Source organism: Heptranchias perlo, chromosome 16 (genome assembly GCF_035084215.1).
Source record: "Heptranchias perlo isolate sHepPer1 chromosome 16, sHepPer1.hap1, whole genome shotgun sequence".
NCBI classification, from domain to species: domain Eukaryota; kingdom Metazoa; phylum Chordata; class Chondrichthyes; order Hexanchiformes; family Hexanchidae; genus Heptranchias; species Heptranchias perlo.
The window spans coordinates 54,197,159-54,221,821 of NC_090340.1; the positions used below are offsets into that span (position 1 = coordinate 54,197,159).

At 44.0% G+C, this 24,663-nt stretch overlaps 1 protein-coding gene across 4 annotated transcripts in view; it reads right to left on the minus strand.

Annotated features, from left to right (window-relative positions):
- Positions 1 to 24,663, minus strand: part of gse1b (Gse1 coiled-coil protein b) — a 544,566-nt gene that overhangs the window by 181,351 nt on the left and 338,552 nt on the right. Inside the window, exon 1 of one of the 4 annotated variants that reach the window (XM_067998136.1) lies at positions 12,788 to 13,543. The exons of the other annotated variants lie outside the window; for them this stretch is intronic. Within the exon in view, the coding sequence (XP_067854237.1) occupies positions 12,788 to 12,860 (73 nt within the window). The 5' untranslated portion in view covers positions 12,861 to 13,543. Of the gene's footprint in view, positions 1 to 12,787; positions 13,544 to 24,663 lie in introns of those variants that run through there. 4 annotated transcript variants of the gene reach the window in all.

A 24,663-nucleotide genomic window follows, 5' to 3' on the forward strand; every position in this document is an offset into this window, starting at 1 on the left:
CACTTTTAATTATTCGAAGGCCTGGTCTGCAATACAGAGCAAATCACAGGGACCAACAGTCGAGGAAATGTGCAATTTTCAGCCGCAATATGAAGTCAGCTGAAAATGAGTGCTCCTCATACACATCTCACGTCTCACTGATTATTCTGTATTTATTCACCATGGGCTGAATGTACCGCTCCCCATTGAAAGGAAGCGGATACAGACCCTATTAAGGCTTGTAATGCTGAGGTGATTACTCGTCTCTGTAGGGAATCAGAGGCTGCTCTTGTCCACCACTCCAAAGCTGATTAGAGATTAAGCAATACCCTTGTCTACTCTTGTCTGAACTTACCAACATATTCCCTTTCCCAGCCCTCACAGTATCACGAAGGGCCAAGACGCGCTTATTAGGGTCTTCTTCCAATTGCAAAGGGGAACAGGTCACGATCAGGAGTCAGGAGGGGTCAATTAATTCGGTTGGAAATGTTATTGCGAGTCAAAATTTATTGTCATCAGGCAGCATTAGCACTGGCAAGAGGAACAGCAGGTCACACCCCTGCTGAATAAGTGGATAAATTAGAGACATCTGGAGACAGAATGAAAGAAAGATTATTAATGCAGAAATTTGAAAGCCAAGGTCTCAGCCACGAATCCATCAGCACGGTCACTTATGTTCACTAAATTAGGAGAGATAGAGACTGAAGGCTGGTGTGTTAACAGCCATGCACGTCTCCAAACTGACACAATGCCCTCTGGCATCTATTACCCTAGGGCATTCACCCATGGTCCAGGCGCCATTTTGGAACATACTGCAGCATCAGAGTAGCATTAGAAGCAACCAGCTGGGTTCTGCATTCAGACAGATCTCCATATTCACTACATAGCCCAACGTACAGAATTATTAAGAGCTGGTTTGCTTAACTCAAGACCTTGTCAGCTTACATCTAAACTAGATTTTAAGGAAAAACACAGGCTCCCTAATGGCCTAGTGGGTAAGCGTATGGTACTAAGCCATACAGGCCAGGAGGTCCCAGGTTTGATCCGTAGTATGCACTGAATTAGCTGATCTCAAGCAGGAGAAGTGTTTGCTAAGTCTATTACGTGCATTCACCGTTACAATGTTAGTTGGTCGAACGGAACTTTTTTGAGTCACCAACTCCCTCTACAGTCTTCCAAAAGTTCTAACTACGTAGCAACAACAGCAGCTCTCTGTGTTTGCTTTACTTAAAGAATCAAAGTGCTCTCTTTTGTTCTTTATCTTGCTTCTCCATAACATTTAGTCATTGCTTTTACGAAAGTACAGTCAAGCCCTGGTAACATGACCTCCGTTTTGCCACAGTTTAACATGACCTTAAGAGCAAGATAATGTTATCACAGATTGTTAAGTATTACCATTACTAGATTAAGCAACAGCTTGGCACCAGCAAGCATTAAACCAATTACAAATGTACTACCCAACTTGCAAGGGCTGTCTGAATGCTGCTCTTGTTTCTTTAGTACTGCTCTTGATTTAAATGTTCTGGTAGAGAAAAACATGGTCCTGAATTGACCATAAGAGACAGGAGCATGAGGAGGCCATTTGGCCCTTCGAGCCTGCTCTGTCATTTAATGAGATCATGATCTGATTTTTACCTCAACTCCACTTTCCCGCCCTTTCCCCATTTCCTTTGACTCCCTTGCTGATCAAAAATTTGTCTAACTCAGCCTTGAATGTATTCAATGACTCAGCCTCCACAGCTTTTTGGGGTAAAGAATTCCAAAGATTCACAACTCTCTGGGAGAAGAAATTATTCCTCATTTCCGTCTTAAACGGGCAACCCCTTATTCTGAGACTATGCCCCCTAGTTTAGATTCCCCCATGAGAGGTAACATCCTCTCAGCATCTACCCTATCGAGTCCCCTCAGAATCTTATATGTTTCAATAAGATCTCCTCTCATTCTTCTAAACTCCAATGAGTATAGACCCAACCTGCTCAATCTTTCCTCATAAGACAACCCTCCCATAACCAAAATCAACCTAGTGAACCTTCTCTGAACTGCCTCCAATGCAAGTATATCCTTCCTTAAATAAGGGCACCAGAACTGTATGCAGTATTCCAAGTGTGGTCTCACCAGCACCCTGTACAGTTGTAGCATGACTTCTCTGCTAGAAATAAAGGCTCTTCAAACCCCTTATACAGTTTATCAACTCTTTGAGGTGCGGCCATTCTTTATTGCTGTTACAATTCACATTGAAGGCACTGCTTTGAGCTAGGCTTTAGCCCACGGGCACTGAGCATTCCGTCTATATGAACCAAGTGGGCATTCTTCATGAGCAAAGATAATGAGTGCTCGTAGGGTATCCAGTCATGGAAAGTGGGGGGGGGGGGACGAAGTGTCATGACCGAGCATAATCCTGGTCTCACACCTTACATGCACTTTCCAGCAGGGGGGTCACAGGACAGTGATCAGGTTCTCTTCCCTGAACCTGGAGCTCTGAGGTTCAATAGTAACCCCCCACCCCCGCTCCTGAAGAAAGACTTGCATTTATATAGAGCCTTTCACGACCTCAGGTCCTCCCAAAGTGCTTTACAGCCAACGCAGTTTTTTTGAGGTGTAGTTGCTGTTGTAATGTAGGAAACACGGCAGCCAATTTGCGCACAGCAAGATCCCACATGCAGCGATGTGATCATGACCAGATCATCTGTTTTAGTGGTGTTGGTTAAGGGATAAATAGACACCGGGGGGAGAACTCCCCCAGTCAACTGAGCACAGACTGGAGACCACACTGGACAGCTCAGTCACCAGGACAAACATAACAATAAAGCCAATGAAAAATATGTTCAGAGGTATCTTACCTCAGTCTTTCAAACATGAAGTGTGCTGATGGTGGGAGGGGAGAGGGAGTCGTGGATAGGGGAGACCTCGGGAGCATAGCTCACAATTTCCCGTCCACTGAGTACTCCAGCGCACTCTCGGAGAAGCCACCCCAACATCTCACTCTTCCAACTTGTAAAATGTTCCTTGATATCAGCTAGTGAAATTTTCCTCTCGTAACCCAAGTGCTGCTTCAAGTCTTTGAAGAAGAGTCAAATCTTCACAATAGCAACAACTTGCATTTATATAGCACCTTTAACGTAGTAAAATGTCCCAAGGTGCTTCACAGGAGCGTTAACAAACAAATTTTGTCACTGAGCCACATATTAGGACAGGTGACCAAAAGCTTGGTCAAAGAGATAGGTTTTAAGGAGCGTCTTAAAGGAGGAGAGAGAGGTAGAGAGGCGGAGAGGTTTAACGAGGGAATTCTAGAGCTTGAGGTCTAGGCAGCTGAAGGCACGGCCGCCAATGGTGGAGCGATTAAAATCGGGGATGTGTAAGAGGCCAGAATTGGATCTCAAACGGCTGTAGAGCTGGAGGAGGTTACAGAGATAGGGAGGTGTGAGGCCATGAAGGGATTTGAAAACAAGGATGAGAATTTTAAATTCGAGGCCTTGCTGAACCAGGTCAAAGGGTTATCAGGTCAGACAGGTACAAAAGAGTACTGAAGTATTCAGACATGAGAATTGGGAATAGAGTACAGCCTCACTATTTCCAACTAAACCCTATTGGGGGGCTTCGTACCCCTCCTTCTGATACAACTCTTGAAGAGTTAAAGCCCAGTTTGTATTGTGACGAAAACAGAAAATGCTGGAAATACTCTGACGAAAGGCCTTCGACCTGAAACATTATCTTGGTCTCCTTCTTGCTGAGAATTTCCAGCATTTTCTGTTTTTATTTCAAATTTTTCAGCATCTGCAGTATTTTGCTTCCGTTGTATTGTGATGAGGTCTGTTGCGTTGCCAACGCTATTAATACCGTGGAACAGAATAAAAATAATTTCTATGTTACACGGCCGAAGTTTATGTGCGACAGGTTGCGTGACCCAGGGTGGGTCAGTGCACTGTCCAACACTGGTGCTTAAAGTTGGCACAGTCTGGGTTGGGTGATTTGGATAGTCTCTCTCACCCTTCCCTCCCATGGGTGTTGACTCATACCGAGATACAATTCCATTGGTGCCCGCCACCATCTGGTACCTTGTTCAAGTGGCCACTATTTGGGTGGGCACCTTGACAGTCAGTGGCCTATTCTATCACGATAGGGTGTCACAGTCAATGTCCCATCCCATTCTCACCTGGTGACCACACGTACCTGAAGCTCTGGGAGGCCCAAAACCATAAAACGTACCCGTTAATCCCTTTATATCTGACACGTCGAGAACCTACAACTTTATTAATTATTGATTCATATTGTGAATCAGATGGCCCATGAGGCTAATAGAATCATGCTTTGCATAATCTTTTAAATATCATTTTCAAACATGACCAGTGGAAACTAATAATAAAGGGCACTCTTCTACAACACAAAGCTCCAGACACTTTTCTGATCTTTACACAAACTATTCTCACGACAGAGTATTGGAAGGCAACTTTCTTTATGAATCTATTGCAGATATTATCTGATGGTAATTTCACTAACCCGTCAGTTGCGGTACTTGGGGATTACTCATCAGTTTGATTTTCATGTGTGAAACTGACCTGAAATTGACCTCGAGGCCTATTCAAAAGCACCGTTTCTTTAAAATGGGCTTCAATTCACCCTTTCAAGAGAGTTACCCAGAGAGTGGTTAGAATGTGGAACTCTCCACCACAAGGAGTAGTTGAGGCGAATAGCATAGATGCATTTAAGGGGAAGCTAGATAAACACATGAGGGAGAAAGGAATATAAGGATATGCTGATAGGGTTAGATGAAATAGGGTGGGGAGGAGGCTCGTGTGGAGCATCAACACCGGCATAGACCAGTTGGGCCGAATGGCCTATTTTTGTGCTGTAAATTCTATGCGATTTTATGTAGTTTCCAGACAGGCTCAGTTTCAATTACAGGCAGGTTTAAAATCGCTTTTCAATTATGTTGCCATATTAGCTACAAGAGTACATCCCCACTGCAATGAATGCTGAGCCTGATGCACTGAAAACTTGAGACACAAATGATCAATTCACTGAATCCAAAAAAACCTTTTTGTTTCTTTTCCAGTTTTCTCCCTTGCTGTTCCACAGGCGTCAGTGCCCCTCCTGTACCATGCCTACATAGTTTTATTTTCATTTGTGAGCCTTGGACAGCGAGTGTCGGCAAGCTAATCGACTGTGGAGGGCATCGCGGCCATGTCCAATCCTTTTCCCACCCGACATTCCACACAGGTGCCCTTTCCAGCAGGAGCTGCTGGATAGCTGTTAGGAAAAGCAACTCACTGATTTTTCCTTTCCCCATCACAGGGACACATAGAGATGACACGTAGTGCTGCTTACTTATCCACATAACAACCTGACAGTAGCTGCACTCTCGATTAATTCATTGTAGGGGAGGCACTTTGTGGCATTTCTGAGAGGCGCGAGAGGTGAAAGAAAGAACGTGCTTGTAGACACAGCACCTTTCAAACGCACCGGACATCCCAAAGCATTTTACAGCCAATTAATTACTTTTGGGGTGTAGTCACTGCTCTAATATAAGCAAAGTTATATAAATGGCACTTCTTTCTTGACTGCTGCCTTGCTTGAGATCAGCGAACTCAGCACATTCCAGGAATTTAGGCTGGACCCCTGTGCCCTGCATTGTTTAGTGCTTTACGGGATGGTGCCTACAATTGCTGGACCATTGTGGGGGGGTGAGGGAGGCAGGGGGGCGCGCAGGGGAAGGGCAGGGCGGCGCGCGGGGGAAGCTAATCTTCAGATTTTAAAAAATGATTATTATTTCAGTGACCCAACTAGTAACAGAACGCAAATCTGCAAAACGGTGACGTAATCGTGAACAAGTCATTGTGCCACCAAACTGCATTTTGTGAAACACTTTACAAGCTGGCAATAAGCCCCTTTAAGTCGTACGAGTAGACATCAGAGAGAGAGAGAGAGAAGGAGGCAGAATCAATACATATTCAATTAAAGCAGAGGTAGCAGTAAACAATTAAGATTTTTCTACCTGATGGCTGCACTTTGTTTAATAATGATTTCTCTTGCCCACAGGTGGGGAGAGGACAGTCATTAACTCCACTCGCCCTTTACACATAAAGATCTCAGGAAAAACCAGAACAGCTGGTCATTCTCCCAAGATGATCCCCGGTCACTGCACTCAGACTGTGCGAGGTCACAGCGTCTGCACCCTGTCTGACCTTGCTCTGACTGACCGCCCCTCAGGGGTTAAGCCAGCTCAAATGGGTCAATCAGCTGCCCATAAACACCCTCAGTACATCCATAATAGCCAGTAAGAGGGGAAAAAAGAAAGGGAATGGTCGTTGACCCATGAACCTGTAATCATGGAAACACCTAGTGGCATTTCTCATGCTGTTGCCAGGATATGAATATGGGGCACCAGCTGAGAAAACAAAAGAAGCCTGAGGCCTGCCATTTATTAGCTTCAGGCCTCCAGTTTTCAAATGCTTCATAAAGTTTCTAAATTAATTAAATAGTCCTTTGTGTTTTACCACCTGAACCACATTAGATGCAGGACTTGTTCATTTAGGACAGGAGATAAAAGATACAAGTGGCCAGGATCACACAGGTTCTGTCAGTGGGTAAAATATTTTGGCCCCAATTAAACATTTAAACTGTGCAACACAATTTCTGTTTGTGCTGCAACTGTCAATGCAGCAATATTTTCTTTTGACTTCAAGTTCCGTTTTGTACGACATTATGGTATGTTCTTTAAGTAATGCTGTGGAATAACTAATAGGTCCGTTCCCAGAAAAGGGCAATGCACGATTAAAGAATCAATCAAAATTAATCTAATGCTAAAGTGTTTGGCCATCAATCAACAGAAGCATAAAGCCTCTGCACATACCCATGCAAGACACCATCTGTAGGGTCGGATGAAATGTCTACAGAGATGGTATCACCTTGTACTCATTCATCCCTGAGTAAAATATGGCAGTCCCATCCCGAAGCTTGAGGTGGTCACATCTCTGAACCATAGAGACCAAAAAAGGACCCAGGTTCGATCCCTGGCCTGTGCTGAGCTAGTTGATCTCAGCTGGGGCTTTGACCCAGCTTTTGGTCACCTGCCCTAATATCTCTTTCTGTGGCTCGTGTCAAATTTTGATAATCACTCCTGTGAAGCGCCTTGAGATGTTTTAATACGTTAAAGGCGCTATATAAATGCAACTTATGTTCTTATGTTCCTTCTGCCTCAACAACAATAAGAAATAGGAGCAGGAGTAGGCTAATCGGCCCCTCGAGCCTGCTCCACCATTCAATAAGATCATGGCTGATCTGATCCTAACCCCAAATCTAAATTCATGTCCAATTTCCTGCCCGCTCCCCGTAACCCCTAATTCCCATTACTTCTAGGAAACTGTCTATTTCTGTTTGATGTAGCTTCCACAGCTTCCTGGGGCAGCAAATTCCACAGACCTACCACCCCCTGAGTGAAGAAGTTCCTCCTCATCTCAGTTTTGAAAGAGCAGCCCCTTATTCTAAGATTATGCCCCTAGTTCTAGTTTCACCCATCCTTGGGAACATCCTTACCGCATCCACCCGATCAAGCCCCAAAGGAGGGGCACTGCAAGGGGAAAATCTTCCCACTTCGGATTGCTATATGATGACCCGTGCTGGAAGTGCGCGTGGGGTCTCAGCCATGGGAAGGATCAGGCTCAGGCTCAGGCTCGGCCTGCCAGCCTACAGTGCCTGGACTCACGTGTGAATCATGGGCACGCATGTGTGAGGCACTGGAGAGCCACCGCTGCCCGTGGAACCCTACCCCCGTGAAAGGGCCCGCACCTTCAGGGTAAGGTTGCCAACTCTGGGTGGACATATTCCTGGAGGTGTCATCACATGACCTCCTGCCTCTAACCACTCCGCTCCCACACTCCTGCCATTGGTGGCCCAATATGTCCATCCTCATGACCCACCACCATCCCATGGCCAATCAGAAAGCAAACAAACTCTTCATTACCCGATTGGATGATTCTTGACTGTCAGTCAAACAACCTTTTATCCCTCATGTCCAATATTTTTATAACTAATAAACAAAAGTGTTCAAATAATTTTTTTTAAAAAAAAGTTTTTTTTAATGCCCCAATGATTTTTCTCCAGGGTTGCTCACAGTGGTGCCCTGGAGATTAATCTGAAATTCCTGGAGACTCCAGGGCAATCCTGGAGGGTTGGCAACCCTACTTCAGGAAGGGAGGGGAAGAAAAAAAACAACCATGCTAACGGTCATGTTTTTTGACCAAATCCCTTATGTCAACGCACCACCTCAGTGCTCCAATCGATGAGGCCATTGCTCCTTCTACAGCCTGTTACCAGTTCCTTCCCCATACTGCGCTGTTTCCTTCACTCGTGTGCTGCTTCTGACATTCAAGATTCAGTAGAACTGGAATCAGGTGCTTTTAAAAATGTACTGATAGCCTGTTTGGAGTCGCTGCTGTTTTATGTATTTATTTTTTTAAAGCGCTCCACAGCCCAAGACTCTGGTTATATAAAGGATTCATGTTCCTACTCAAATCATCCACTCCCTTCTCAATCGGCGCACCGTGGCTGCAGTGTGTACTATCTACAGGAAGACTGATTCCTCAATTGGTCATTCCCAGCACGGAGTGGTGCTGGTCGGATTTCCCATTCCTTTTTTTAAACACTCTGTGAGCAGCAGGAACGCCCGATTGAGGAATCGGCCTTGCTGCCTCCTTGGGTCTAAACTCTAATCTTCTTCAATTGTACAGAGCGCACTCGGTGGAACTCCTCAGTGCGTCAGAAGGTAAAAGGAGCCATCATACAGTTCCATCATTAGAACTTGCAAAATGAATTCCTTCCCATCTTCCCGGAGAGTCTGGCAAGCTGCATGTCCAAAGGGTCCATGATTGACAAGCGTTCTTGTGCTGATGACATTAAGAGACTTTGTTGTCAGGGATATTTGGCTTGCCAGCTGGAAATTCCAGATCGTTAATAATAAACTGGCTCAGCCTGCAGAATTCAACATGGCAATGTGCTGTTAATACCCTCTTTTTTCAGAAATGAACTTTTAATCTGATACAACACGGGGTCCTCACAGAACCTTCCAGGTGGAAAGTCCGAGAATAAAACAACTCCCAAAAATACGAGGTTGCCTGAAAAAAACTCACAGTCCCTCAAACATTTTGAAAACCTCCATTGCGTTTGGCAAAAAAGCTTTGGGCAGTTATGATAATCGCTCCTATCCTGATGCCCACTCTTCCCAGTATGATTAAATAATGTGCCTTTAAAAACATATCTAGAGCAGAGGGATTAATAGCACAGTCAGGGTGGGAGGTGAGGGTATGTAACTAAATGCGTCTCCAGTCTGTTATTTTACCAACAGATTTCACACCAGAATGATTAAAGATGACCTCTCTGGTGCATGTATTCTTTTCCATTAACACACATTGCAAAGCAGGTCACAGACTCATGCACCCTCAGGTAGAGTATTTCATTTTTATTACCCTCTTGTTACAATTGACCTGTCACCCAAAAAGAAAATGCGCCTCAGCCCCAAACCTTGCGCTCGCTAAATCTGTGATAATTCAGTTCATCATCTCGGGTATAGTTTGCAGCTAGCAGCCACACCTGTGGCAATTTCCGTGCAGTTGTCAGAAACCTGAGCAAACAGCATTGTAATAAGAACACTTGTAGGAAGTCAAGCCCTCCCCCTGCCCCAAACCAGTTTTCTCTCATCGTGATTTACTTTGTAAACTGAACTGAAGAAAATGTAGCACTTGTAAAATTATGACTAAACCGAGCATTTGTTATGAGAAGCAAATTGGGAACGTGATTTGATTGAATGTCCAATGTTAGAATGTCACAGTGCTACAGCTCTACATTTCTCTGTCTGCAAGAGTTTATCACAATATTAAAACTGCTTTTGGATAATAATAATAATAATAATAAATACTCTGCTTTTTGGTTTGAAACAATCAGATTTTATTCGCATCCTGAGAGTGTGAGGAGTTCTGCCAGTTCTCGGCCTCTTCTAGCACTTCCTATCCTACCCTACCCTGCTAATTCAGAACAAACTGGGGCGTCAACCTGGCACCTTACTGGTCTGTGTGGCTCTGCTATTCACTGGTTAAACAGACCGAATCATCAAGGAAAGCTCCACCACTGAATTCAAACTTCTAATATATTGTTGATTTACGTGTAAATATTTCTTGGATAATTTCCGAGTTTTTAATTCCATCTTCAAACACCCTCCTCGCTAGCTCACAAAGTCCAGCGTGAAGGGAGAAGGGGCGACAGAAAAATGGGATCTGAAAGGAAAAGCAACAGCACTAGGTTGGGGAACTGGGAAAACACTGGTTTTCCCAAACATTGGTCTTTGACCTCTGGGGCTTACATTGATGATATGAAAGTCTCCTCTGTTTGCTGGCTGCAAGGGTCCAATATGAAATGAGCTTGCATTTTCTCAGTCCAGTTGCTAATGGCCACTGGCCCAGAGCAGATAACTCTACCGAACTTGATACCAATTGGAAACATTACTTAGAGAAGCTGGAGGATAGCTGGTGTGGAAAATGGAAAATAGTCACACTGGTGCAGAGAGAGTGTTCTTCCGAGGTAAGGGATGAGGCACATTGTTAGGGAAGATTGGAGGAAGCTTTATTCTGCATCTAACTGTGCTATACCTGGCTGGGAGCATTCATGTTTATTCCTGAAATGGGAAAAGTGTTTCATTCCCCTTGTGCTAAACATCTTTCACCTTGAGTATCGCAGCAAAAAATTTGAATGAAAAGATTTTCTGTTTCTTCGAACTGACCAATCGTTCAAATTATCCTAATGAAGGATAGTTTATAGCATAGCAAAAATTGTTGCTTTTGAAAATATCCCAAAGCACTTCACAGAAAATGAAATACTTTAAAGTCCAATGGCTATTATTATGGAGGCAAACATGGCAGCCATTTTACACACACCAAGATCCCACAAACTGCAGATGAGATACAGATTAGATAACCTTTATTACCAATTTTTCTTTCCTCCCCTCCTCTCCTGAAGGAATTGACCCTTCCTTGTTGCTTGTTTGCGCTCTTCCCCCTCTAGTATTTCACCATTATTCCTGTGTCAGCCGTAACAGTGAGTATCGGTCAGCTATTCAACCACAGGCGCATCACAGCCAAGCCCGAATTTGCCTTGACCAAATGTCCACACCCTTGCACTTCCAGGAGTGGGAACCCTGGCCAATTTTCCTCATCCTAATCCAAGGACAATTGTAGCACCCCCTACCCTATTCTACTCTAATCCTGGTTGAGATCAGCTCATTTAGTACAAACTGGGGGTCAAACCTGGGACCTTCCTTGTCTGCGTAGCTCTGCTATTCACTGGTTAAACTGACCGAGTCATCGAGGATGGCTCCTCCATAGAATTCAAACTTCTTGTATATTGTTGATTGTGTGTAAATATTTCTTGGATAATTTCCCAGTTTTTAATTCCATCTTCAAACACAGCGGATATTCTCTGCCCCAAGCCCAGGCAAAAAAAAAAATAATGCTGCCTTATTTCTTTGGAGCCTGTTACAGCTTTTCACTATCTGAGCAGCTTATACAAACATCAGCCCACATCTCTCACATCCGCCAATTCTATCGAGGAAAGGACGTTGATGGCAATGTAGCTTAATCTATGCCTTTTGCCCTCCTGTGCATTGCAAGGTAAAACCTTTCCTTAGACTCCCTCAACCCGTCTCACCCCTCTTCTCCATTAAGGGTCTGTAGAAGCGGGGAGACACAAACTGAATCCATTTTGGTTGCCTCTTTCCTTTTAATCTATTTTCTATTTACAGTGTTCGTTTTTTTTTCCATCTTATCCCCTTAATGCTGCTCCATTCAACAATCTGTATAATCTGACAGCCAACACAGCAGAGTCACTTAGGCTTTTATTTCTCTGCCCATCGGGCTATTAACATTAAATTTTTATGCCATCTGGAATGTGCAGTTTTTCAAGCTACAAAAAAAAAAATGTCAAAACACTGAAAGCTTTAAGGCAAGCAAATCTAGATGAAAAGTTTTACAGCAGGCAGGGAGGGAGGAAGGGAGGGGAGGGAATTACAGTGCACGACACTGAGAATCACATCGTGTTTAACTTAACAGGATCCAACAGCATTGAGTAAATGAGTTGAATGGTAATCTTCCATCAGATGGGGGCCGAGTAGTTTCCTAAAGGGATTATGTGATTCAGTGCAGACACACATCTCAACAGTGGTACTTTTTTTAAAAAAAAACTTACTGGAGAGATTTCACATCTCAGGATAAAAGGCACAGGCACTTCCTTTATACATCTTTCACCAAAGGCTGAAGTAAATCTCTAATTCCTTACAAGATAGGCTCTTTTATTTTGCACGCAGCTTCAAACATAACCCTACATCAAGCCAGCGCGTTCTTTCAAAGCACTTAACAGGGCAGCATCCCAGGGTCAGGTGCAAAGGTCAAAGGTTCATGACCTGCTAAGGGCCGGTGTCAGGTATTTGGTGCTAAAGCCTTTTCTTTCTTCGTGGGTTTTTAGAAGAAAAAAAATACAGAAGTGACACTACATTACAGATTGTAGTAATGTTAAATAGCGCATACATAATTAATTACCATGGCCCTGCTTTACAGCATAATGCTACACACAGATGTGTAATCTTTAAACAGTCTTTTCATCGCAGTGCTGTGCACACTGGGTATGAAATCCATTTACAGCAGCATTACCTCAGCCGGATAAAAAAAAGAACAAAGAGAAAAAAAAAAATCATTTCAACACTCAGGAGGAGACAATGACAGTCCCCTAACAATTCATTAAAGTGTTCAACCGCTCCAGTGGTACTTACTGAGATTCTGAAGCAATGACGACCAGCTCTTCATCTCTATCATATTGTCTAGGCTCTGACAAAGAGAAACCATGAGGGTCTGGCAGAGGACCCCAACATTACTCTTCTTCAGTCAGACTAGTGCTGCCCAAAGCACGAGTCTCTTCCAGCTGCAGTCCTTGCCTCCCCACAGTGCTTGATAACTTCACTCACACAACATTAGCTTTGTGACAGGCGCGACTCTCTCTCTATGTCTGTGTGTGCTCCCTTTGGGGAGTTAGCTGCAACAGAAGCGTCCAGCTTTGCAGGGAAGAGATGACTGCAAGTTCACTCAAAGCCAGTCGTTAGCTTTTAGACACAGAACGCAATGATCGCACAAACTACACTTAGTGCCTCTAAGAGATACAGTGCTTTCCCCTACTGGGTCGGTCCTGAATTATGGAAGCTCTTCTTTTTTCTTCTTCTTTCTTTCTTTCTCTCCTCCTCCTCCTCCTCCTCTTCTGTTACCCATGAACCAACTCTCTTCCCTCTCTCTGCACTTGATAGGAGGGCTGTCAAGACTGCTGAGCTGCCGGTGACCTCTCACCCACAGCTGCTAATTAAGGCTCCACAATGACGGTTCAAGCACCTCGAATGAAGTTTGCAGAACCAAAGCATCTAATTGGTACTCCTCATTTCTTTACTGTGCACACATTCCCAATCAAACAGGGCAGCTTTTCATTTTAAATTTACAAAAAAGAAAGCCACATTCACTGCCTCGTCACTTCACTCTTACAAATCCTACTACATTCCTCCCCTTCAAAAAAAAAATCTACCAGCAGATTGCCTAACACCTACAAACTAAAGAGCTCCCTACAGCTACTGACATATTGCTGAAAAACAAACCTACACATGCAGGTCAAAGGTCTTCATTTGAATAAATACAAGGATACTGTCTGCTGTTCTAACATTGCTGGCACGCTTTTTAGATTCAATAAAAACCTGTGTATCATATGATGAATCTTTTCATAGTAGGGAATGTAGTACAGTGCTAAACTACTTAACACATTGACAAACGCTGACAGAATAATGTGTTTACTTGTGGGTTTTACTTAAGAAGCCAAGTCATCTGGTGATAAATTGGGAAGAAGTTGTAATTTTACCACAGGAATGTTTAACTGATAACATTTAAAGCAACACCCCCATCAAAAATGAATGCTTTCTTTATCTTCACTCTCTCGCTCTCTCTCGCTCTCTCTGCCAAAACTTGACAAATCTATAGTGGTGTTAGCGCAGGCCAGGTTTTATCACTGTGTGCGAGACAGAAAGGGCTGCCCTGACCCCTAATCAGTCTGAGGAGAAACAGAAGAGGACTTATATCATCCTCGCAGGTCAAAGGTTGGGAGGAGTCAGCCATTACCCTCGCTCTGCCAAATTCCTGGGATTCACATCCAGACAGGCAGCTGCTGTCAGAAACACTCCGCGGAGGCACAAACATCAACGTAAACCAGCCTGCGTCTCCACCTTCCGGCTCCTTCCTTTTGATAAAAACATTTTCTGATTGCACAACGAACATTGGATTGCCTGCTTCACTTGTGGGAAAGCATTTCCTAGAAGTAAATAATCTGGGATAAGGGCTCTTCTCCAGATCAAACCATAGTACATTCCCCACATCCTATTACGGTAACTTATACTTTCAGTGAAACGGTTTCCAAGCAAGATCCCCACTTAGAACACGTAGATTCAGACACTTTCCTCCTCCTCCCAACTAATTTTCGACCCTCCTCTCCTGAAAGTACTGATGCCTTGCTGGCAGGGGGTTGGGGAGGAGGTAGATAGGGCTTCAAGGGTGGCAACACTGCTCCAGTACCTCACCCAGGTGTCCATGTGAGAGTCCAGACTGTGGGCAATGCCACGCTATTCAACTTCTTAGGATAGCAGACCAGGCATTTTCCAGCGGGAGCCCATTGACAGCGATCAGAAGCAGGAACCCTGGCTGATTCGTCTCCACCCCAGTCTAGGGGTGCTAAGACCAAGTGGAGAACTGCTGCCCAGCTGCTATCAGGGATCGAACCTTGGACCTTGCTGTCCTGTATGGGTTATCGCCACATTGGGTGGGTTCATTTATCCACTAGGGCAGGGCGTGGAGGCAGCTCTGGTAAATATGTTGAATTGAAGCACTTACGATATTAGTGACTCTTCCAGGGCGTTGGTGATGGTGAGTGTGAGGTTATGCTATTGTAAGGGTACTGGGGTGTGGATGAAGAGAGGGAGGTACACGTGACCACCAAAAGGATTTGGAAAGAAACTTGTTAGTGTTTTGCCCTGAGACAATCAAGAAAGTACATTTTGACGGGTTGCTGGGAAATTTGAACAATGGAGATTTTTTTTTGTGTGATGGACACTTCGTGCGCGCATGCACACACACACACTCACACACACACTCACACTCACATACATACACATACATACACACTCACACACTCACACACACTCACACACACACACACTTACACATACACACACACACTCACACAGACACACACACTCACACACACACACACACTCATACACACACACACATACACTCACACACACACACACACACACACACACTCACACAGACACACACACACACTCATACACACACACACATACACTCACACACACACACACACTTACACATACACACACACACATACACACTCACACACATACACACACACACTCACATACACACACACTCACACACACACACACTCACACACACACATACACACACTCACACACACATACACACACACATACACACACACACACACTCACACACACACTCACACACACACACATACACACACACACACACACACACTCACAAAGCAAACCTCCCATGGAGATGCTCATGGCATGTCTGTGGATCTGCTGTTTTACAAGTACAAGAACACAATGCCGTGTAAAACACAAAGGTGATTCTGTGCTCGCAGTGGGCAGCAGCACTTGCAGGGAGCATGGGTCAGGAAATTGGGGCTACAATGCTGTGCGGCTTCCCTGATGGGAGCAGGGGATTGCAGAATCACCCCTGGTGTGTCATTCTTCTGCTGAAGCGTGAGTCCCTTTAAGGCTACAAAGTCTACTGGCTGTCAAGAAAACTCTGGGTGAGTTCATATTTCTATCAATTAAGAAGCTGCAGACATTCTAGCTCCTATGTTTTGTGTTCTTGGAGAGTTCCTTTCTTTTGCAGTCAAGTCCCAGGCACCTCAAAGAGGGGCAGGTCTCCAGAAGGGAGTGTTATTGGAAGGATTTCAAACACACAAAAATCAACTGACGGCTAAGTTTAATAATTTTGTTGTGAAATATGTCATTTTTAATATATAATATACAAAGCCCTGGTTAGACCACACCTGGAGTACTGTGTTCAGTTCTGGGCACCGCACCTTAGGAAGAATATACTGGCCTTGGAGGGAGTACAGTGTAGATTTACTAGAATGGACTCCAAAGGTTAAATTATGAGGGGAGATTACACAAACTATGGTTGCATTGCCTGGAATTTAGAAGATTAAGGGGTGATTTGATCGAAGTTTTCAAGATATTAAAGGGAACTGATAGGGTAGATAGAGAGAAACCATACACTTCTACAAGCAAAGGGTGGTAGAAATTTGGAACTCTCTTCCACAAATGGTAGTTAGTGCTAGCTCAATTGTTAATTTTAAATCTGAGATTAATGGATTTTTGTTAACCAAAGTTATTAAGGGATATGGGGCTCAGGTGGGTATATGGAGTTAGGTCACAGATCAGCCATGATTTCACTGAATGGCGGAACAGGCTCGAGGGGCTAAATGGCCTACTCCTGTTCCTAACTTCCTACTTATTATGTTAAAAACTTTAAAATCAAATACCATGTCCCCCAATTGAGCAAACAGATGGCTGCCAAAAGGATTTTCAAAAGAATGTATTGAGAAGCCCTTTCAGCATTTTGAAAGGATTTACTCTTCCCCTTTTGATTCCATGTAGGAGTTGCACTGTGACAGAATAGTTGCGCACACAAAAAAAAAGCATGGATCTGGAACGCCATTTGTCCACCAGGGGATTCAAGCAAAGGAGCTCTTACTGTCCTTATAAAACAGTGCATCGTCCGACTGACTGCGTGTCAGTCAAGCACGTGTGTGTGTGTATGCGTGTGTGTGCACATGCATGCACTCTAGAAAAAAACACTGAATGCACTGAACGCTGGCACAAGGCATTTCAACATGGTCTAGTTTTTTTTAAATGACTGTATACAAAAAGAGATTAAGGGTAAGAACAAGCATCTGTTTTTCACTCTGAAAATGACATATGGGTAGAATTCCATTAACTCCACATACAAAACAAATAAGAGTAAATTCTGCAATTGGTGCCACACTTTATAGTAGTGATGGGTGCTGACCACCAAACCTGGCAGTACCAGGTTCATCCCTGGGCACTCAAGAAATGGGATAGACAACGGGCAAGTGGCATCAGTGTATTGCAGGTTTCTAGCCAAGCAACACTTAATAGTGCAAGGTTGTAAAAAGTGTCAACCGGAAGCCATGTATAAACTGAGGGAACCCACATCCAACTCTAGTATGGTTGAAGAACAATTAGAACCACGAGCCAGCGTTTCCTCCTCCAAACTCTTTAATCTTCAACTCGTCACAGAAAGAAAAAGCTGCTTCAAGGAGCCCACAAATCTGATTGAGTGAAGCTTTATTGGGACAAACTGACGACTGTACAGTTTCACTTCTTCGCTCTGTCAGGTCAAAGAGAACGATGCAGTCTTTTCCAATCAACTCTTTACACATTGGATTAAATACATGACAATTTAAGATCAAGAGCAACGGGCCAGCACAATCCTTCTGAAGGGTGCGCCAGAGCTCAGCAGCTTTTTGGGGTTTCTTTCTCTCCCACGAGAGAGGCTCACTATTCCACAAAGCTTCAGACAAGTTGGCAATTCAAGATAACTCACGATGGTCTGGCCTTTATCACAGCTCTATTTCTTCCACTTCTAAGATCACTTTGAATTTATCTTTTGTTTTTTTAACAAACACCAGCGCACATTGATTTGTCTTCTGTTCTCATTCATCAAAAATGATAACAGTTCTTTACTGGGACTTATTAAAACACCTTCTATCCTTTCCATTGTAAATTACATTTAATCTCATCAGTCATCCTGGATACAAATGGGGATCCACTGTTGAAGAAAATAAATAGATTAGGGCTAAATGGGGAACCAAGCTGAAAATTGGAACAGGACCGAACTTAGCTAGTTCACCCAACGAGGGCACAGCTTTATCCCTTCCCGACGCCGTTCGGCCAATTGTGTCTGTGCCGGCTCTTTATTAGATCAGTCTAAAACTAATCCCACTGCCCTGCTCCCTCCCCACAGTTCTGCTTCAAATAGTTATCTAATTTTCCCTTAAAAAAGTGTGATGGTCTCTGTCTCAACTACTCCCTGTGGCAAAGCATCCCATGCTCCGACAACCCTCTGCATTAAGAAATGTCTCCTAACCTTTCTCCCCACTCTCTTAATGACAATTTTAAATTGATGACCCCTCATCACTGACTCCCCAACCAGCGGAAATAGCCTTTTTCTATTCGCTCTATCAAAACCCTTCAGAATTTTAAAAACTTCAATTCAATCTTCTCTTAACCATCTCTGCTCCAGTGAAAATAGTACTGGGAATTGGTGACACCTGTATTATAGTGAGTGACCCAAACACTTCTATCACTGATGAACATCATACATGTACATAGTATGTTAAGGGAGAAGAACTCTATGGCCTTATTTTTGGATACGATACTGAGAGCCAAACGCCTCACGTGTATCTTTCAACAAGCGTACAAACTGAAAACAGGCAAAGAAAAAAATCAATCTGAATCCCTAACCATTCAATTTAGGAGAACACCTTGAACTGTAAATATTTCTGCTCTGTAAATACTCTTTCTCTGCCCGCATTACAAACTGTGCCACGTTCACAGTCCAACCCTGCCACATGCTCGCTTTCCGTATCACGCCTTCTGCAGCTACTATGATCCAGAGAATCAAGCTCCAGATTACACTATCAAACAGCTTTACATTTTTTGACCGTGGTTATAGTGTAAGAATGTGCGGGCTCAAGATACTGGAGCACGGTGGGGAGCAGCCAATTCAAGCAAAAGGTGAGAGCCAAGTGCTTTAATTAGCCCATGGTCCCTATTCACCTGCAGATTCCCAAACCTCAACCAGCCTTAGGTGGCTTGGCAGATGGCCCCTTAAAGGCAAAGGCTTTTAAAAATCACATGTTTTTAAAAAATAAAACAAAGTCCTTTTCTTTATTTTTTTCCCCATTGTTTCTCTCTTTGTCTTCAGAAAATAGAAGAAAGAACTTGCATTTATAGAGCTACTTTCATGACCTCAGGATGTCCCAAAGCGCTTGGCAGCCAATGATGTACTTTTGAAGTGAAGTCACTGTTGTAATGTAAGAAAGTATTGACTTGTTCTGAAGTACAATTTTTCATGTTTGAACCTAGACTTTTGAGTGTTGCCAGGCTATTAAACCCCCAAAGCCTATCACGGCCTGATCCCGTACCTATCCTACTTTTGCACACATGCACTTTCCAACAAGGGTCAATGGATAGCACTGAAGAACAGGCTCTGGCTGATTTGTCCCCCTCCCTAACCAAGGGTCACTGAGCCCAATGAGTAGAGCCTCCACTGTGGTCCTGGCCAAGAGCAGCTAACTCAGCAGAAATACTGTTGCCATTAAGTCGTACACCAGAGTTCTTTATTCCCATCCCCCTCCCCTCCAACCCCCGCACTGAACACAGATACTAACCCTTCCCTTCAATATGAACTTCTCGTGGGATACTTGTCACAAATGGGTGATCCAGATTACAGGAGTTTACCATATTTTGAAAATTCAGTAAATTCACTTGTTCAGGCTTTTAAGTGTCAAGTGATTCCTCTCCTGTTATTATAGTTATTTTCACTGTAATAACATGACACGAACAGAGCCGCCTCCTACACATTTCAAAACGTCTGCCTTTGCTGAGAGACAAGCCCGACACTAATTCCAACACTTAGCAACCAGTCGAGGAAAGGAATGTAAACTTCTTTACTGGGCTGCTGCCTCTGGGGGTCAGGAACTCTCAGTGACTCCGACTCATTATCAACTCACTTTTCTTCAGATTACGGGGGCAAAGGAGGGCGACTGCAGCAGGAATTCCAAAGCATTCACACCGAGAGCGGCAGAAATGTAGCATCTTTTAAGGAGAGGGATAAGAAAGGATGTTCAAAGTAGCTTTTGTGGGTTGTAAAGAATGTCAGTGAATTCAGCCACTGCCTTTTTTTCCTGAATGAGTTATAAGCAAAAAGAGACTCACAGATAGATGAAAGGAGGCAGAGAGAGAACAGGCTGAAACACACACATAGGCTCAGATAAAGCACTAGATATATTTAACACAGTGGTACTAATACGCTATAGCAAATAGCACCCATGAGCCAATGCACTTTAATGTTGTGTCATTGCCCTTCTTGTCGGACTCTCACTTCATCACCTCAAATTGCATCCACCGCCAGTGACAGACCTGTAGCCACCAGAACCTCACCCTAGTGGTATACAGGTCAAATGCTCTCCCCACACACAGTCCAAATTTGGTAGGGCAAAGGGTATATTTTCCACTATTCGCTAATGTTAAGAGAAAAGGTTGCTGTGAGTATCAGGTGATCAATAAAGTAAACTGTGTCCTTGTAGAGGGCACTAGATTACAGGGTAAATTCACTGATCCTATGTTCTGAGTGTGGAGCTGCGTCTCGAGGGAGCGCGGGGTTGGAGAACGGGTGCTACCATGGCTGTAGGCCCATCTTTGACCCGTGCTCCCGTTGCATGTGACTCCCTGCTGGGAGCGTGGGTTCAGTGAATTCACCCTCAGAACAAGTCATGCTGGCATTGCACATGTCAATGGAGAGGCCAATCTTTAGTCAGCTACCTCAAAAAAGATATAGAAAGGGTTCAGAGAAGATTGACCAAAATGATTGCAGGCCTCAGGCTTAAGCAACTGAACTTCTTATCACCAGAGAAAAGATCGAGCCAAGACATGATTCAGGTCTTTAAAAGTAATGAATGGTATAGATAAGATTGAAGTACACAAGCTATCTAACTTGGGCAGAAAGTACAGGACTTGATGATACAAGCTCAAAATCCACAATCCTTGATCAAGGTTAGAGATTAGATAAACTACCCTCCAACCCCCCCAACCCCCCCCACCCCGATCCCTCCACAGGATAGTGGTCATGCAGAAGAGAGTCTCGGAGAAGGTAAATAATTCAGGGGTCAATTGACACTTTTAAAAGGGATATTCCAGAGAAGGAGGGTTGTAGAGATATTGATAAGACGGCTAGATTTCTTTCAGGGGAAGGAACTTAAGTCTTCCTTCCAGTTGGTCATCAACGTATGGTGGTGAAGAGGAGAGAAGTCAAAGGCCGGATAACTTCCTCGGGGCTGCTTCATGCTCCGCCGCCATAACTGCGCTGGACGTGTGGAGTGTGTGGGGTTTCCGGCGCACTTCCAAAGAAGTTACAACAGCGGAGCGGAAGCAGTTCCGAAGAAATTCCTGGCTGTTGATGTAACAATCATACATGAACTCTGAGCAGGTATGATGGGCCGAATGGCCTTTTTATTTTCCTGCTGAGGGTGCCATCACGTTTAAAGTGGGTTTCCCTACTTTATACTCACGCTGGATTTTTTTTTTGCTCAACAGCAGCAGGCAATGGAAAATAGACCCATAAATCTGTTAATTGTACCATTGGGTATCTTTCAGCAGTTCAAACAATCTTGGTATTGAAAAATGTCACCCGCCCACCATCGCACCTTATTAAAATCCTGAGGGTAAGTTCATCAGCCCTGTGCCTGAAAGGAGCGTGGGCTGGAGAGTCAGGTCGTAGCCCAAATCACGCTCCCTGTGAGTGTGGCTCCCTGCTGGGAACACAGGAACGGTGAATCTAATGTTCAGTGACAACACTTATTGTTTTACATCTCTGATAAAAACAGTCTCTTAAGGTCCCATAGTGCCGGAAGTTACAAACATTCTTTTTTTTGAGAGGGGTTGCGGAGAGGGGTGGGAAAAATGAGCCAGAAGAGGCACGGTTCATTTTCATTGTCATGGTGCAATTGACATATTAGTGTAGTTTGACAAAATTTACGTCATTGCATTGAATGTCTTGAAACAAAAATAGTTTCGCCGAAACACTAATTTTGTGAGGAAAGTACCCTTTCAATCAAACCACGTCAACTGTGATGCAGGAGAAATCTACCAGTAGAACTGCATCAGGAATAGTCTGCCTCTCAAACACCAGCGTAGGACCGTTCCCACCTGCACACACACATCCAAATTTTTACTTTACCACCCCCTGTCCCATTATCAAGGAACCAGGTTGGAGTTCAGCACTTGTAATTGAAAGAAACTGATGACAATGAACAGCATCAAATTATATATGCATAACGTCAGGCAGAATGATTGCACAGACATAATCACTTGAAGTGCAAACCATCACGAACAACAGACATTGAAATTTTACCCTTGTAATTTCATTAATATCCAATTATTCCATGTTGCCAATGGTCATTTTTTTGGCAAACCTGCTATTTATTTTAACAGCTGTCTAAACAATAAAAGAGACCACTTGCTAAAAGGTTTTCATTAACAGGGCTGGTCTCCACCACCCCCCCCTCCACCACCCAATAAAGGCAGCTTAATGAGGGTCGATTTAAACTAGGAGCTATGTGTCTTCCTCGAACATAAGCCTGTCATTAGCAACACACCAAACCCAAAGTGGCTGCTCCTAAACTGCAATCCAATAAAAGTGCTACTTGCCTATTTATCATCTTCAAGCCTTTTTATCACCGTGCAGATGGCGTCAACCTTTGGAAGGCACAGCAGTGCATCTGCACAGGAGCCTGGCAATGCTTGGCTCGACAGAATCTCTGTGAGCCTACGTGTCTGAGTGTACTGTGCATGTCTATACAATACACAATATATGGATGTGCCTGTGTGTACACATAATATATATATATATATATATACACACACATATTAATCTATTTACATATGTGGAGATGCCGGTGATGGACTGGGGTTCAAATAAAACTGTTGGACTATAACCTGGTATTGTAAGATTCCTTATATTTACATATGTGTATCATTTGTGTGTATATATATATATACACATATGTACACACACATATATAGATAGGTATATATAGACAGAGTCATATATATATATTTATATACATATATAACTATATCTCTCATATTATATAAATATATAATATATATTATATATATATATGCACCTGTGAGGTGATTCATCTGCTGCTCACATCATCTTGCTCACAGCACTTCCACTGGTTGAGTGACAGTTTATCTTGGAACAGCAAAGCGTGATTTCAAAGTTCCTCCACACAAGGGGGACACACAGCCATCTCACACTTTCCTCTACCATCTGTCTCGCTGGCTGGTCTAAGAAAACCCAGCACGGAGAGATGCCACTTTTTTTTTAAAAGAGGCAAAGAACGAGGATCTGCCAAACCTACTCTCAGCGGTGCTGTGGTCAGCGCTGGGCCAGATGGTCTAAAGTGCACGGCCCCTAATCTTGCACCGAACAATAAACAGGGTCAGGCAGGGTCCATTTCTTCCGACCTTCATTCAGCCCAGCATATTAATTATCTTCCATGTGAACAAACAAGCTTTTCTTGATAATTACACAGGACACCAACAAAGCAGGACTGACTTTTGAACTTCACTGACCCCTTGTCACTCACCTAACCTCTGGCACGACCCTGCATGACCCCTCTTGGCAACCACCCAAAAATTAGTCATTAATCAAGTGCTGCTGACAGAACAAGGCTGAGGGCCATGGCCTGAGTCAGAAAGCAGGTAAGACCTTTCCCCTCGTTGGTCTCCAGACAGTCCCCTTCCCCTCCCCCCACCCCCCCAAGGTCATTTCTGAAAAAAGCACCACATCATTTGACTGTCATTTCAAATCATATTTTTTTCTATGCAGTTGTTAAGTTTATTTCATCTGGGAAAGGTCCCTGGTCTGTCCTGCATTAGCTGATCGAAGTCCGGGGAGCGAGCAGCAGAGGTGGAAGGATTGGGGTCGATCTCCCCTCCCTGGGGACGGAGGGGGCGAAAACCAGTCAGGCTTTCCGCCCTTGTTTTGCCATCCAGTGACACCTGCTGGGAAGTACAGCGCCAGGCTGGGCTGTGATTCCTTACTCGGTCCAATGGCCTGGGCTGGGCTGTGATTCCTCACTTGGTCCAATAGCCCGGGCTGGGCCATGATTCCTCACTCGGTCCAATAGCCTGGGCTGGACCATGATTCCTCACTCGGTCCAATAGCCCGGGCTGGACCATGATTTCTCACTCGGTCCAATTACCCGCTGACGCTCAGGCCCAGATTTTCTGACCGCCATTAACTTAATAAATCAAAATAAACAAGGACCACTGCTGGTGCTGATTGGAAAATCTAGGCTCCTCCCGTCCAGGATTGCATTGGAAAGTGAGCAAGGTATCATTAGCTTGGAGAACCGCGGCCCCAGTGTCAATGTTAGGAGAGGAGCGGAGAAAAGAGAGAAATAAATGGGAAGAAAAAAATCATTCCTCTGATCAAGGTCATAATTATACCTGCTCTACCCCCGCCTGAGGGGTAAAAAAATCCATTGGCCCCCCAGAAGCTGCACAGGGGGAATTCTGACCTTTAATCTGTACCCCGAAAGGTTCCGATCAGAAGAAAATAGACAATTCAGACAACGTAACACCCGCTAACAACAGGCCATGACTGTGTTTTGATTTCCACCCACGTGTATAATAACTACAATCTATCAATATGGTGTTACTCTATTATAATTAAACACTTCTTACCG